A 13,403-nucleotide genomic window follows, 5' to 3' on the forward strand; every position below is an offset into this window, starting at 1 on the left:
TAATACTAGGGCACATGAAATATTGTTAGTATTTAGCTAGAGATCCACATAAAATTCCACGTTTTGATGAAATCTACCCAGTTTTTTCTGCAATTAAGACATAAATTCAGGTTCCAGATTTACTCAATTCCACTCTGTAACACAAAGTTATTTACAAACAAAAACCACTGTCTCTAACATGCACAAATAATAAAACAAATATACACTAGTTAAAAACATTAGTCTTATTTTCTAATTAAATGCCTTATTTCTTCCAGGGAGACTGAATAGTTATTAACCTAACGATTCCTTGGCAACAATCTGACAAATAAGATTAACTCTGAGAAAAACATTTACTCAGTTGTTACAAGTGGTGCTGGACATGAGCTGCAGACAAGGTCACAACTGTCAGTGTTACCAGCAGCCAGAAAACTTCATGAATCCGTGTCATACTGCAAAGCAGGTGGTGAAACATCTGACCGATCCGAAAACTGGGGTTCAAGAACTCGCCCAAGATGTACCGTACATTCACAGCGGAACTGAGAGTTTTAACTCCGCTATGAAGACTATGCTTTTTCCACTGTATCACATGGTGCCTCTCTCTTCTTCAATAATGAAGAGAATGTATTATCGGCATAGTAAATCTAAAGTACAAATGTCACGGCAAAAAAGAACATTTCAAAAGACATGTATAGTAGGTAGCTTTTCCCTTTCTTTTCCCCCCTAGGCAGATACTTGAATAACTATCAGTGAAGAAAACACTTCATTTCGTGATGAACAGCTCTACTCCTCTGGACATTGCTTGACACTAAACATTTAAATATGACAGTTAAACCTGATTATTACGAATGTAAAGTATCTTAAAAAAACTACATTATCCCAAGGAATAAACAGAATATGACTATCTATAGCTAAGTAGAAGGATTATAATCATTATTTTTCTACTTTATAGCAGTTTTACATTTTAAATGTCATGGATGAATTCCAAAACGTAGGACGTGAAAACGGTTTTTTTGTGGAGTTCAAAGTAAACAAAAGCAAGACCCCAAACCCTACGCATTTGGTTTCCCTCCAAATGACATCCTAACTCTTAACTATATAGGTCCTTTTCAGAAACTGTCGATTTTTTAACCTCAACTGGTCTCTGCCTGAAAAAGTAACAAAACGTCTTTAGTGCTGCTGAGCCAGTAATATATTCTGGCAGTGTTTTACGGTTTCTACTACTTTCTAAAAGTGGCCTGACTTAGAGAGTCGGGTTCGGTAAGAAACACAGGGAAACGCGGTGGCTACGGGCACTGGTCGCGAGCGGCAGTACCTGGGCCATCGCCTGCGGGAGGAGACTCTGGCCTTCGCTGGTTTGCGCCCCGGTCACCGACTGGCCCATAAAGGGGAACCTGTGGAAACGAAGTACTGAGTGTCAACATGATGAGCGTTTAGGTCGAAAATCATTTTGCTTCTTATCTGTTTTGAAAACTGCTTTTAAGCGCGTAACCATGTTTTCTTCCAGGGAGAAAGCGCAACGGCGTCAGAAACACGTGCGAAATCCCCACTCAATCGTCACCCTGCAGTCGTGAGGTGGGGACGCTTTCTGCTCCCACTTCACTCACGGTGAGAGGAAGACGCGGAGATCACGTAACCTCTACCACAACCACCAAGAGGCTGCGGAAAGATGCCAGCTGCCAACCAGGCTGCTCCTGGGGTCTCGCTATTACAGGCCTCACTGTGCCTTAAAATAAAATTAATTCACGTCTTCCGGATAAAAAATGTAGCGAAGGCACTTCTGACATAAATTCTTAGAAAATTATTTCTTGTTCCGATCATTGCCCGGAGGGGGACAATGCACACAATAGGTGACGGCGATTAAGAGGTACAATCTTCTAGTTATAAAATAAGGAAGGAAGGAGGAGGTGGAATGTAATGCAGAGGGAATACAGTCAGTAACACTGTGACACTGTCCAGGGGCAGATGGTAACTAGGCTTTCCGTGGTAACCATCTCATAATATAAATATCAAATCACTACGTTGTACACCTAAGACTCATATGATACTGTTGGTCCATAATTATTCTGCAATAAAAAAAAAATCCATAGCCTATTTTGTATTCCAAACTAAAAGATGTCTCTCAATTTTAAAGCAAATCAAAATTTGTCATTGACCAAGAACAAGTCTTGGAAGGCTAAAACTGTTGGGCAAAATGTGACTTATGCTAATTAGAGCTATAAAAACTTCACAGAAACATTACCGCTTTAATGAAAACACTTCCTCGAGAGTTACCAAATGCTTTAATACAGCCAGCATAATTTGATAATAATATCAAATATTGTACATCAGTACTTACGTACCATTGCAATTTAGAACGTATGCTTTTTAAGTTTTTTACTCAGGTTTTTGATTTATCTGTCACCTCCCTGCCCCCATTACAGTCCTGATCTGGAATGATCTCTGGATCCAAATAATCACTCACTGTCCGTGTGCCTCAGTCAACAGCACTCTGGTTGACGGAGGGACTACCCTCAGCCCCTCTTCAAAGCACTCAGAACAAGAGCAAACAACACTCGAAATCCTAACTGTGTCTCTCACTGGGAGAGGGACCCATGCTGAGAGATCACTGGTCTAATTCTGAGGCTCCTTTTTTTTTTTTTTTTTTTTTAAACTTGAGGTCTCTGTTTTACATTAAGAGCTAAATGAAATTTAGCATTTCCTTCCATTTTGATACAGGCAGCAAACTGTACTTTTTAGCACTACCATGACTTTGTCACCAACCGAACTCACTTTATATTCATAATCAAAGTTGCTGTGCACACCTCATTGGTCATTTATGTTCATCATTACATACTTGAAAATTATGGTAGTTATCAGATCTGTTGCTAAATTTACTAATGCATTAAGAAGCATATAAACCATAATTTTAAATTTAAGTAACTATATTTCAAATATAATTGATTTCCTTGTAATACTACGTTTTTGATTCTGCATAGAAAACATCAAGAAAGAATTCAAAGGCTTCACTGGAATGTCAAAAATGGTCGTAACAAAAAGTTAAAAACCTCTGTAATAGAGAAATTGTGGTAACAGATGCTGTGCAATAATGAAAATCATTAGAACTACTATTCCCCTTTGACCTCAACAATGTGTCGTGACCATATCTAAAGTATCTCAACAATGGAAAAAGAACTATACCTTTAAGGATTCCCAATTTACCTGAAACAACATGTTGATCTTAAATTCATGCAGATTTTATATTCAACTCCATAATCACCCATAATCCTTTTTATTAAAAAAAGTCCTTCACCATGGTAATTAGGCTAAACTGAGGCTCCATGCCTACTCTGTTGACAGGTTCTCAACCGCAACACACAGAAGAGTAAGCCACGGTGTTCACTAAAAAAGACACACCAGCACCCTCCTCAGATATTCTGATTCAGGAAACCCGCAGGTGAGTAAATGAACCTACGCTTTTAAAAAAAAAAACTACCACAGGGGCACCTGGGTGGCTCAGTCGGTTAAGCGTCCGACTTCAGCTCAGGTCACGATCTCGCGGTCCGTGGGTTCGAGCCCCGCGTCGGGCTCTGGGATGACGGTTCGGAGCCTGGAGCCTGCTTCTGATTCTGTGTCTCCCTCTCTCTCTGCCCCTCCCCCATTCATGCTCTCTCTGTGTGTCTCTGTCTCAAAAATAAATAAACGTTAAAAAAAAAATAAAAAAAAAAAACAACTACCACACAATTCTGATAGTAGTCCATAATCAAAACTTAAGAAACACTGCTCAATGGTTATTTAATCCACCTTGGGGAGCATAAACACACCAATTTCAGAAATCCAGAGTCTAACAACTCTTACGGTCTTCTTTAATGCAGAATTGCCATTTTTCTGGTAGCAGTGAAAAGACTAATTCTCTAACCACTAACTTTCAACTGTCCCCTTGACATTTTTTTTCTGACTCAAATTCAGTTTGGGGACGTTTTATTTTAGAAACAAATTCACCGTTGCCTTAACCACTCAGGATCTTTTCTGAAATGTCCCACATTTTTCTCTGCATTGTTCGTTGGATGGAATACAAAATAGTCACAGACTTAAGTAAACTATCTTCTTTTCTCAACAGAACAGCTTTCTCTCTATCGTCTTGTGTATCTTCTCATCTTCATCAATTTAGGTTGAAAGACTCTCTGTCCGAAGCAGCTTTTAGTTAGATTAACTACAGGTACTTGAAAGGACACACTCCTAAATCCACCAGCTTTCCTGATTAAGTCAACCTTCCAACCATCCTCTGATGTTTTATTACGTCTACCATAAAACTAATGGAAATTAAATCCTTACATTTGTATAGCATTTTACACTCGATCACACCCAGCTGACCTTACAACCAATGTAAGTATCTAGTGTTCATTCCCGGGATATATAAGTTTTTTTAGTTACTACATGCTTTTTCTAGGAACTAGTAATAATTCACGTACTTCTTGAAGCACAATAGAAATGAGAAACATCTTCACCTACCTGTTCATAACCATGGGTGGCATGCCCATATTGTTTTGTGCCATTACTTTATTTATGCCTTTTAGGGCCACCATTTTGGCTTTCATTATAGGGTCTGTAATTGCATCAAAATCTAAAGAAGAAATATTTCAAAGTTACTTATTTCATAGTACTTGGTTCAAGTAACACTAAGAGATAAAGTAACTATCACAAACATCATGTCATCTATAGACTCATAATCCTCATAATAATCACTATTACAGCTTTTTGTACCAGGTGAGGAATTATGAAATGCTAATAACCTTATCCTGAATTTAATCTCATCTCAGCAATCCATAATTGGATAATGCTCCAATATGTGAGTCGCGCAAAAATCAGAACAAGAAGCCTGCCACATTTAAGGGAGACGATGGCAATCATCTAAAGCAATGCAACTCCTTTTCATCCAAACTTCTGCCAGGCTAATCAGAACGGCTTCCTTAGTAATGCAGCATCATGAACAAGAAGCTGCGGTTATTTCCAATACTAAGAATGCCACCAAACTGGTTATCACTTTGAAAAGTAAAACATGTCTGTTTCTTGAGGGTGCAGCTTGGCAATAAGGACAGACCTACTGAAAAGAAGACTTCTTTGCATGTAAATGAAAACTGGATCCCCTCCCAATAGGACAAGATGGGTAAGGTCTATAGGACAGAACGTCAATCTTACTGTTTAGAACAAAGCGTTCCTTTGACACGTGTGCCTCGATTACAAATTCTTACTATTGGACGCACTCGGATGTTTTACGGGCTTTGGCTGTTTTCAAATTCATAAGGTATTGGAAATAAGTTAAAGAACTTTATGTGACCAAACTTTGCCAAGCACTTGTCGTACACCAAGGACAGTGGTAAGTCTATTTCTATCGTAATTTCTTGAAATTCATCTTTCAGTGACTCAGAATACATGGGAAGCAAGAAGATGCCTGCCACTTCTGTTAAACCGTACCGTAAGAAAGAGAAGCGAGGTCTGAAACCCAGAGCTTTGAATCTCTTGATTCCTGGGAGGAACCTAACACTCTTTAACTGCTTTCATCTTAAAGCGGAAGGAGGAACAAACACAGGACTCTCGCTGCTCTGGTCCACGTGTCATTTTAACACCGAAATCCCGGAAGCTTACCGCATGCCACCCTGACGCCCACAGCCATGACTACAAAAGCCAAGGGCATTCCTACCGATGTTAGGGAAAAACGGCTCTGCCCGCTGGCGAATCATAGCTTGCATCTGTCTTTGCTGCTGCTGCTCCTGCCTCTCTTGATCCAGAAGGTCCTGCAGAAGCAGAGGCTGTTCCTCCAGAAGGAGGGGCCTCTCTCTACTCTGCTGGGCTAACGTGGGAGGGATCATCAGCTGCTGGGGTCCAGACTGGCTCGTGAGAGGCACAGTTTGATTTGCAGGTTTTCCGGTCCCAAAACCGTGATTAACTGGTGACTGGCCTTGAATGAATCCTGGATTTACCTGCACGCCCTGAGGAAAAGTATGGTTTACCCTAGAGACTACTGGCACGTTAGAATTCATGGTACTATCCAACATGTGCCCGGGCGGTGTCATTAAAGGAGGCGGCAAACTTGACACGTGACCGGATGGTGAGGCTGGCAGCGTGGGTGGCGGGGACCCCAGGGGCCTGACGTCTGAGTTATCAGATTTTTCATTAGCAAGTAAACTCGTGAGAACCGGAGTTGATGCGGTTATGCCGCAAGAGTTTATCACGTCTTCCGCAGGCAGCTGCGTGGAGCCGCGGACACCTGGGGTGGAGCCAGTGGCTTCTCGGGGGGGTCTCTTCTCCAGTAGATCCGTGTCGCAGGGCTGCGGGACAGCCTTTTCTCCGTCACTGACATCTGTGTGGGCTGAAGCCTGTGAGCTGGGGGTGCCGACGTGGTCTTTACTCTCATTGCTTTTCTCACTTTCACATCTGCCTTCCCCTTTAGAATCCGGAGACAGTACTTCTGTTTTTATCTCACTGGTACCAGTGGATTTTTTCCACGGAGAAGGTTTATCAGAAGGAACCACAGTCTTGTCTTCCTGCTCCTTCATTTTTGGCTCAACAGACCCACACTGGTTATCTATCTTATCATCGATGGGAACACTAAGGTCTAGTTCCTCATTAAACATGCTTTTCTTATCTCCTAGGTCAAGTTCTGGATCCGTGTACGCAATGATATCAAATTCTCCTGACCTTAAGAGGTCATCCAGGTTGGGGTCATTAGTTTCCAAATTACCTAAAGTGTCCAATTCATCTCCCTTGCCGTCCTCTGTGTCTAGATTTAAATTTTCGAGATCTTCATCATCCAAGTCTTTGACTTCCACTCCCTCGAGGTCTTTAACATCTAGTTCCTTTACAGATGGGTCATCAGTATCGAGTTTTTCTTCAAGACCATCAGAAGACTGGGTGGTTATCTGTAAATTATCGGATGCTGTTTCAGCTGGTGTAGATGTTGACAAAGAGGCCTCTGGGAATTCACCACCTAAGGGATGACTCAGGGACCTCATGACCATAGAAGATGAATGGGCGGGATGGCTTTGGTCTTGCTGCGATGGTGGCACTTGTTCCAAATTTGGATGCAAAGGTAGCTGGGTTGGCAGACCTTGAGAAGGTCGTCTCAAGGGCTCTGCGTGTCTAGGGCCTGGAAAGTCTGGCCGGGGAATGAAGTTTCCATGTCTTGGATGAGAAGGTGCCTCTAGAACACTGCCGGGAGGAGCAGTGAAGGGCAGCCGCGGCCTTCCATCGGGCGCCCTGTGCCTCAGTTCAATAAAAGCTTGACCCAGTATGTTATGCTGCTGAACCGGCAGACTCTGTGGTGGAAAATGCTGAGGGAGGCCAACTGGGTTATTCATTTGCGAGTTATTTAAAGGCCTCGGCATGTCTACAGACATCGATCTTCTCAGCTGTGGAGGAGCTCCAGACCCCTGTATTTGCTGAGGAGGTGCAAGGAAGCGTTCCTGACTTGACAGGGTACCATGACTACCTCCTGGAAATCCAAATCTTTAAAAAAAAAAAAAAAAAAAAAAAAAAAAAAAAAAAAAAAAGAATTAGAAGAAGTAGAAGAAGTAAATTGTTATTATTAAGTATCATGTTGAATTTACAGTTGGGTTAAAAAGGAAAAACTCTAGATGAAAATCAAATGCAAAATTAATGATACCCAATATAACGACTTAGCAAAACAAAACTGGCACCGTTAGAAAGCACTTATAAAGTATCTATGTGCAAGTAATTCTTGCTAAATACCCTATAACGTACACCATCTCTGAGCTCTAAAGGCATATGATCTAAGACAACATAACCTGCTGCCAAGCAGATGGAATCAATTGTTTAGAAAGAAGCTTAATACTATTGCAGTGGAGTAAGAGTCTTCTCCTTTTTCTATATTTATGGAGGCTGCAAGGAGCAGGCTGACCGGGGGGATGCTTGAAGGCAGCTTACAGGCCTTCTGTCCTTGAGAAGACAAAGGCACAGGTATGATGACTGGATAGACTGATCTATGTGCTTGAGAGGAACGACTACAGAGTTATTAAGAGATAAACAATGACAGGTACAACGTGTAAAAATTTAGTAGATGAATAAATTGTAGGACTATTTTTTTTTTAACATTTATTTTTGAAGGAGAGAGGACAGAGCGTAAACAGGGGAGGGGCAGAGAGACAGAGAGAAAGAGGGAGGGAGGGAGGGAGGGAGGGAGGGAGGGAGGGAGACACAGAAACCGAAGCAGGCTCCAGGCTCTGAGCTGTCAGCACAGAGCCCGATGCGGGGCTCGAACTTGCAAACTGTGAGATCATGACCTGAGCCGAAGCTGGACGCTCAACCGACTGAGCTGCCTGGGCATCCTAGGACTATTTTTATCATTTACACTGTAGCTCACTCTAGAAAGAACTAAAGGTAAATTATAAGTAAATATAAAGCAGAGCAACAGGTATAACTGAGGAAGAAAAAAGGAACGTAAGGATAAGACTGTAACATGGCGGTAGGTATTAGACTAAAAACCACATGTGACAAAACTAACAGCACATCCTCAGGAACACTCTATTTTAACATGTTTGGCTCCAACCTTTCTACCAGCCACTTCAAACAAACAAACAAACAAACAAACAAACAAAACCACTAGTTTTACAACTCTCTCTCACCGAGAAAAGTTCCTAAAGGAAAACATCCCATCAATTTGGAAATCACCACAATTATTTACAACGGAAGTTAGAAGGGAAAATTCGGGGACAGGACAATACTCACTCATCACATCACAGGAGGCTTTCACAGAATGTGGTAGTGACATCTTAGAGGTCTGACTGGTGTGATAAACTACATCACTCCGGCCGTAACGTAACCCTAATTCAGCCAATGCTTAATAACCAAGGGAATGTTTCTAGAGTCTGTAGAGTTCTCAGAGGTTATGAAAAGAAAAATCCATGACCTCCCATTAGTGGAAAATAACACTGATTATACCTCAAAGGAAATCGCAAAGTGAAAAGGAGTAACAGCCTCTTAAGAGTAACTTCATTTGTCTATTTCCATCTAGTAATTCAAAGCTGGCATGAAACTGAAAGCATTACCTAAATCCGTGAGGTCGCATCCCCATACCAGTAACATCAGGAGGATAGGGTCCGCGTGGATCTTTTGGGAAAACTGCGTATCTAGGTCCCAGAGGAGGGACAACAGGAGATCTGATGCTCCCGGGATAGGGGGGCGGAGCCCTAGCAAAAGCCTGGCTGATGCTGTCGGGCTGCCAGTGCTGCAGGGGCGCTGGAAGAGGCCCCGCTACTGCATCCTGGGACCCTTTGTCCTGCCGACCTGCCATCTTCTTCTGCTGTTGCTGTTGGAGAATGATTTCACGTAACTTCTGCCGCTGGATGGAAAGAAACGAAGATCCCTGGGATTTCTGATAATGAACGAATGGCTTAAGTCTTAATACTTCCAAAACGTGACTGCGAAAAATGCTTAAAATATCTCAACGTTCAAAGTATTGGATAAAACACGAGTCATACTTAACTACTCAACAGATTATAAAAACAAAGTAATAATTTGGGTACTTTTTTTTTCCTTGCCACACAAGTATCACAAAATTGAAAGCTTTCACATTTAAGAGTCATGAAGATCAAAAATTCAAATTTTTGAACAAATTCATGACAACCAAACATCAGATGCAGAATAAATCAAATTCAATTGTATTATAATTTTACCAATTTCATTTTTCTTCTTTGCAGAACAAATTCCACAGAATAAGAAGATAAACTTTAACATCTGTGTAGAAATTACTCAGCTTGATGAAATGCCTAGGTTTCCGCAATGACACACTTAAAACATCTATGAAGATACAATGTGTTTTTACCTGTCTCAATTTCTCTGTATCTGCTTGTGACATGTTTACGGTACTCTGTGTCTCAGTGACCCCGGAAGTTGGTACAGGTCCAGGAAGGTGGGAGACGCTGGAAAATTGTTGGCTCTGAGAACTCATTGGAGAGTTTGAAGGCGCACTGAAGCTCCCCTCTGATCCAGGCCTTGACTGACCAACATCATGGGCAACTTGACTTGTTCCAAAAGAGTCAGACTGAGTTCTTGGAGTCATTGGAGGCTGATCATACGCATCCCGAGTAGCAGACGGGGAAACTCGGCTGAAAGTTTCTGAAAGACTAGGTCCAGGTGGCCTAGGACTTGGGGAACATGTATCAGGTGGCCTTATCAACGGACCAGATAAAGCTGCTCCTCGATTTTGTGCTGCTTGCAGGAAAGGATCCTGATTTGGCATGAGGACCGGTCTTGTCATTGAGGACCTAGGAAAACCCTCTGAAATCCTTGGCCTTGGTGCTGCTGGTGGCTGAGAGTAAGGTCTTGGTGTTCCAGGAGGATGCGCATAGGGGTCCGAATGCCTCTGGTTAGCAGCCGGCGGCACAAACAAGTCTGCTTGTGTAGGCGGCCTTGGGGTTGGTGGCTGCTGACTGTAGGGGTCAATCGTGGTGGGCCGGGGAGTTCCAGGAGGTTGAGAGTAGGGGTCTGGGTTGGAGCGAGATGTTCCCGAGGGTTGGGGGTAAGCATCTACAACAGGGCGTGGAGTCCCCGGGGGCTGGGAATACGGGTCCTGAGATGTCGGCCTTGACATGGTTCCAGGCTGGGAAAAAGCCCTTGAGGAATGGGCCAAAGACTCATTTGTTGCCGGATGTGGGGTCAGGGGAGGCTGGCTGTATGGGCCACTTGACTGGCTGTGAGAAAAGTTATCTCCAGGTCTCGGTGCGAACGCAGGCCTCTCGTAAGGGTCCACAGACAGTCGCCTTGGTGCCTGCGACACCGGCCCATAGGGATCCTGGGAAGGTGGAGGGGGCTGCATCGGAGCCTTAAAGGGCCCAGGGCCACTGTCGGGAGGTGCGGGTGTCAGCAAGGGCCGTGCGTACGGGTCAGGAATCCGCTGTCTCTGAAACACATCTGCCCTGGGAGACGGTTTGCTGAAGTGATCGCTGGTGCCAGCTGCTAGAGGGCCTTTTGCAGTCTGCTCGGCAACCACCGGAGACCGGGGGAGGCCTGAGGGCTTGGGAAACTGGTCGGTCATCGTAGGTCTGGGCGTGTCTGGAGGCTTTGCATAGGGGTCACCATTTGCCGTGGAGGAAGCACAGAAGTCTCTGACTGGGGACGGCCTATTTGCCGTGGCCTCACTCACCGGAGCAGGCCTGGGGACTGGGGGCAGAGGAGCACAGTTTTCCACCAGGGCAGCGGAATTTCTTCTGGAAAACCCGTGGCCCCCAGGAGGTGGTCTCGGAGTCCCCACCATTTTTGCATAAGGATCCACTGGGGAGGGTGGCCGGGAGTGAGCGGACCCAGCTGAAAACACCTGTGGTGAGGGGGGCTGACAGGTCTGAGGCTGTGACAGACTCTCCTGGACGGGGGGGCCTCGAGCCGGGGCTGCAGCCGGGGGAGGAGCCTGCGGTTTCACGAACACGTCGTCTGACGACGCGGACGAGGGGGCGCTGGGGAGCTGCTTCGGAAACAGGTCCTTATGGAACGCCTGCGCAGGAGACGCGTTCCCGTTGCCAGGCTGGGGGGTCAGGGGGCTCTGTATGCCGCTGCTCGGCGTGTCCGAGCCGGACGGGGCCACGGGGGGCTGCGCGCCAAACTGCTGCTGCTGCTGCTGCTCGTTCTTCACCTGTTCGAGCTTCTGCGTGGCTTCGATTTTGGCTTGCTGCTTGCTCTTCTGGCGCATTTGCTGTGAGACAGGAAAGAAGAGGCACTCGCGTGGTTAAGGAAGAACGTGACTGTCACGGGAGGAAAAAAGCCACGGGAAATTAGTCTGTCGGAGGTCACCAGTTGCCAGACTGCGCCCGTATCAGATTATAAACTCCGGAAGAGCAGAGGTGATTATAAACTCCACCACAGAGCACCGTGGCTATGCCCCAGGCAATATGCTATTTGCAACATTTTAATGAGCTTCCCCAGTCGCCTGAAATACAGTTTGCTGAGAAAGGTGGGTATTTTCGCAATGTCTATTTATTTACTTTTGAGAAAGAGACAGAGGAAGAGAAAGCAAGAGAGGGGCAGAGAGACAGGGAGACAGAGAATCCCAAGCAGGCTCCGCACGATCACAGGGCAGAGCCCGGCACGGGGCTCGAGCCCACGAACCGTGAGGTTGTGACCCGAGCCGAAATCCAGAGTCGGATGTTTAACCGACCGAGCCACCCAGACGCCCCAAAGGTAAGTCAACTTTTAACCACGTTTTCATACTCTGGTAAGAACTATCTTCTGAAATAATGACATGAATTACTTACTGTCCTCTCGAAAAACAAAAATACAATCTAAAAGCAAATTATTTTAAAAAACCACATACCTGTCTAAATTTCCATTCCTGTTCATGTTCCGATTCTCTTTGCTTTAACGGATCTTTAAAAAGGTCCGAATCAATGCGAGAGCCAGGATCGATGCTGTCTTGCTGTTGCTGCCTCTTCAGGGGATCATTTGACATCTGTACTTTATTAATGCGTAAAGCGGCCCTGTTATCTCTGGCTTTTTGCTTTGAGAAAAGGAGAAGAAAGTTATCTCCCAGCAGACGTTAACATGTTTCGAGAAATAAAACTATGATGAACTTTCTAAGAAAAAGTTGGGTTAAACGGTTGAAGGGAATTGAAGTAGAACCCTTCAGAGCTTCTGGACTCTTGTGCCCAGAAAGCATCCGGACGCTACCCCACCCTCTCCCGTTTTTAACGCATGTCGCCTCCACGGAGGACATCTCTCTATCTGAGCCAGGCTGGAGAACCCAGAGGTAATCTACCATTTTCAACCCTTATCTTCACAGACCCTTCAAAAACGGAAACATCAGCATCCCTCTTAATTTAGAGAAAAGGAAAGCATCAAGTCAATCCTCCAAATCTAAACTCTGGAATCTGGAGCTTAGCATTGGAGAACACAACCGAGGAACACTAAAACTACCCTATCACCTTAGTATAATCAAGCTAAAACACAAAGCATTGTCAACACATCAGAAAACGTTTCTGCTTTACCCAATTGTTATCACTGACAACAGGTACCCTGAAGATCAAGTTGGAAGGTAATGGGATATATTTTTTAAAATAATAATGTCCACTTAATATGCTTTACAATGGAAGCAAGGATTTGGATCCAGCTGACAATCTTAATTCGGCTCTTTGGGAGAAAACAATTCACCACCTGAACTGTGGACCGTATAAAATATCCTAACAATCCCTTGCAAAGTTCATGTTTCAAAAGCTCCTTAAAGGTGTCTAGATATGTCTCTTTCAAGATACAGTCTTTACTAAACCTAACACAAAGAGAGATTGTTGTGGGAGACACTGAGGCACACTGATGCAGCCTCAAACAGTAGTACTCTTTCAAAGAGATAAAAGAATTTTAAAGTGAGATGAATTAAATAAACATGCTCCTAAAATAACCGATTTCAATCTTCTGGTTCTACCAACCAGATATCCTGGTTCTAC

General features: G+C 44.1%; 1 protein-coding gene across 21 annotated transcripts in view; it reads right to left on the reverse strand.

Annotated features, from left to right (window-relative positions):
• Positions 1-13,403, reverse strand: part of KMT2C (lysine methyltransferase 2C) — a 285,080-nt gene that overhangs the window by 32,954 nt on the left and 238,723 nt on the right. For all 21 annotated transcript variants that reach the window (XM_078437307.2, XM_078437247.2, XM_078437246.2 and 18 more), the window contains 6 exons: positions 12,281-12,463; positions 9,800-11,662; positions 9,024-9,316; positions 5,660-7,464; positions 4,471-4,582; positions 1,295-1,373 (listed from right to left, as the gene is read on the reverse strand). In XM_078437307.2, the coding sequence (XP_078293433.2) occupies positions 1,295-1,373; positions 4,471-4,582; positions 5,660-7,464; positions 9,024-9,316; positions 9,800-11,662; positions 12,281-12,463 (4,335 nt within the window). The remainder of the gene's footprint in view (positions 1-1,294; positions 1,374-4,470; positions 4,583-5,659; positions 7,465-9,023; positions 9,317-9,799; positions 11,663-12,280; positions 12,464-13,403) is intronic.

Source organism: Panthera onca, chromosome A2 (assembly GCF_046562875.1).
Source record: "Panthera onca isolate mPanOnc1 chromosome A2, mPanOnc1 haplotype 2, whole genome shotgun sequence".
In the NCBI taxonomy this organism is placed as follows: Eukaryota; Metazoa; Chordata; class Mammalia; order Carnivora; family Felidae; genus Panthera; species Panthera onca.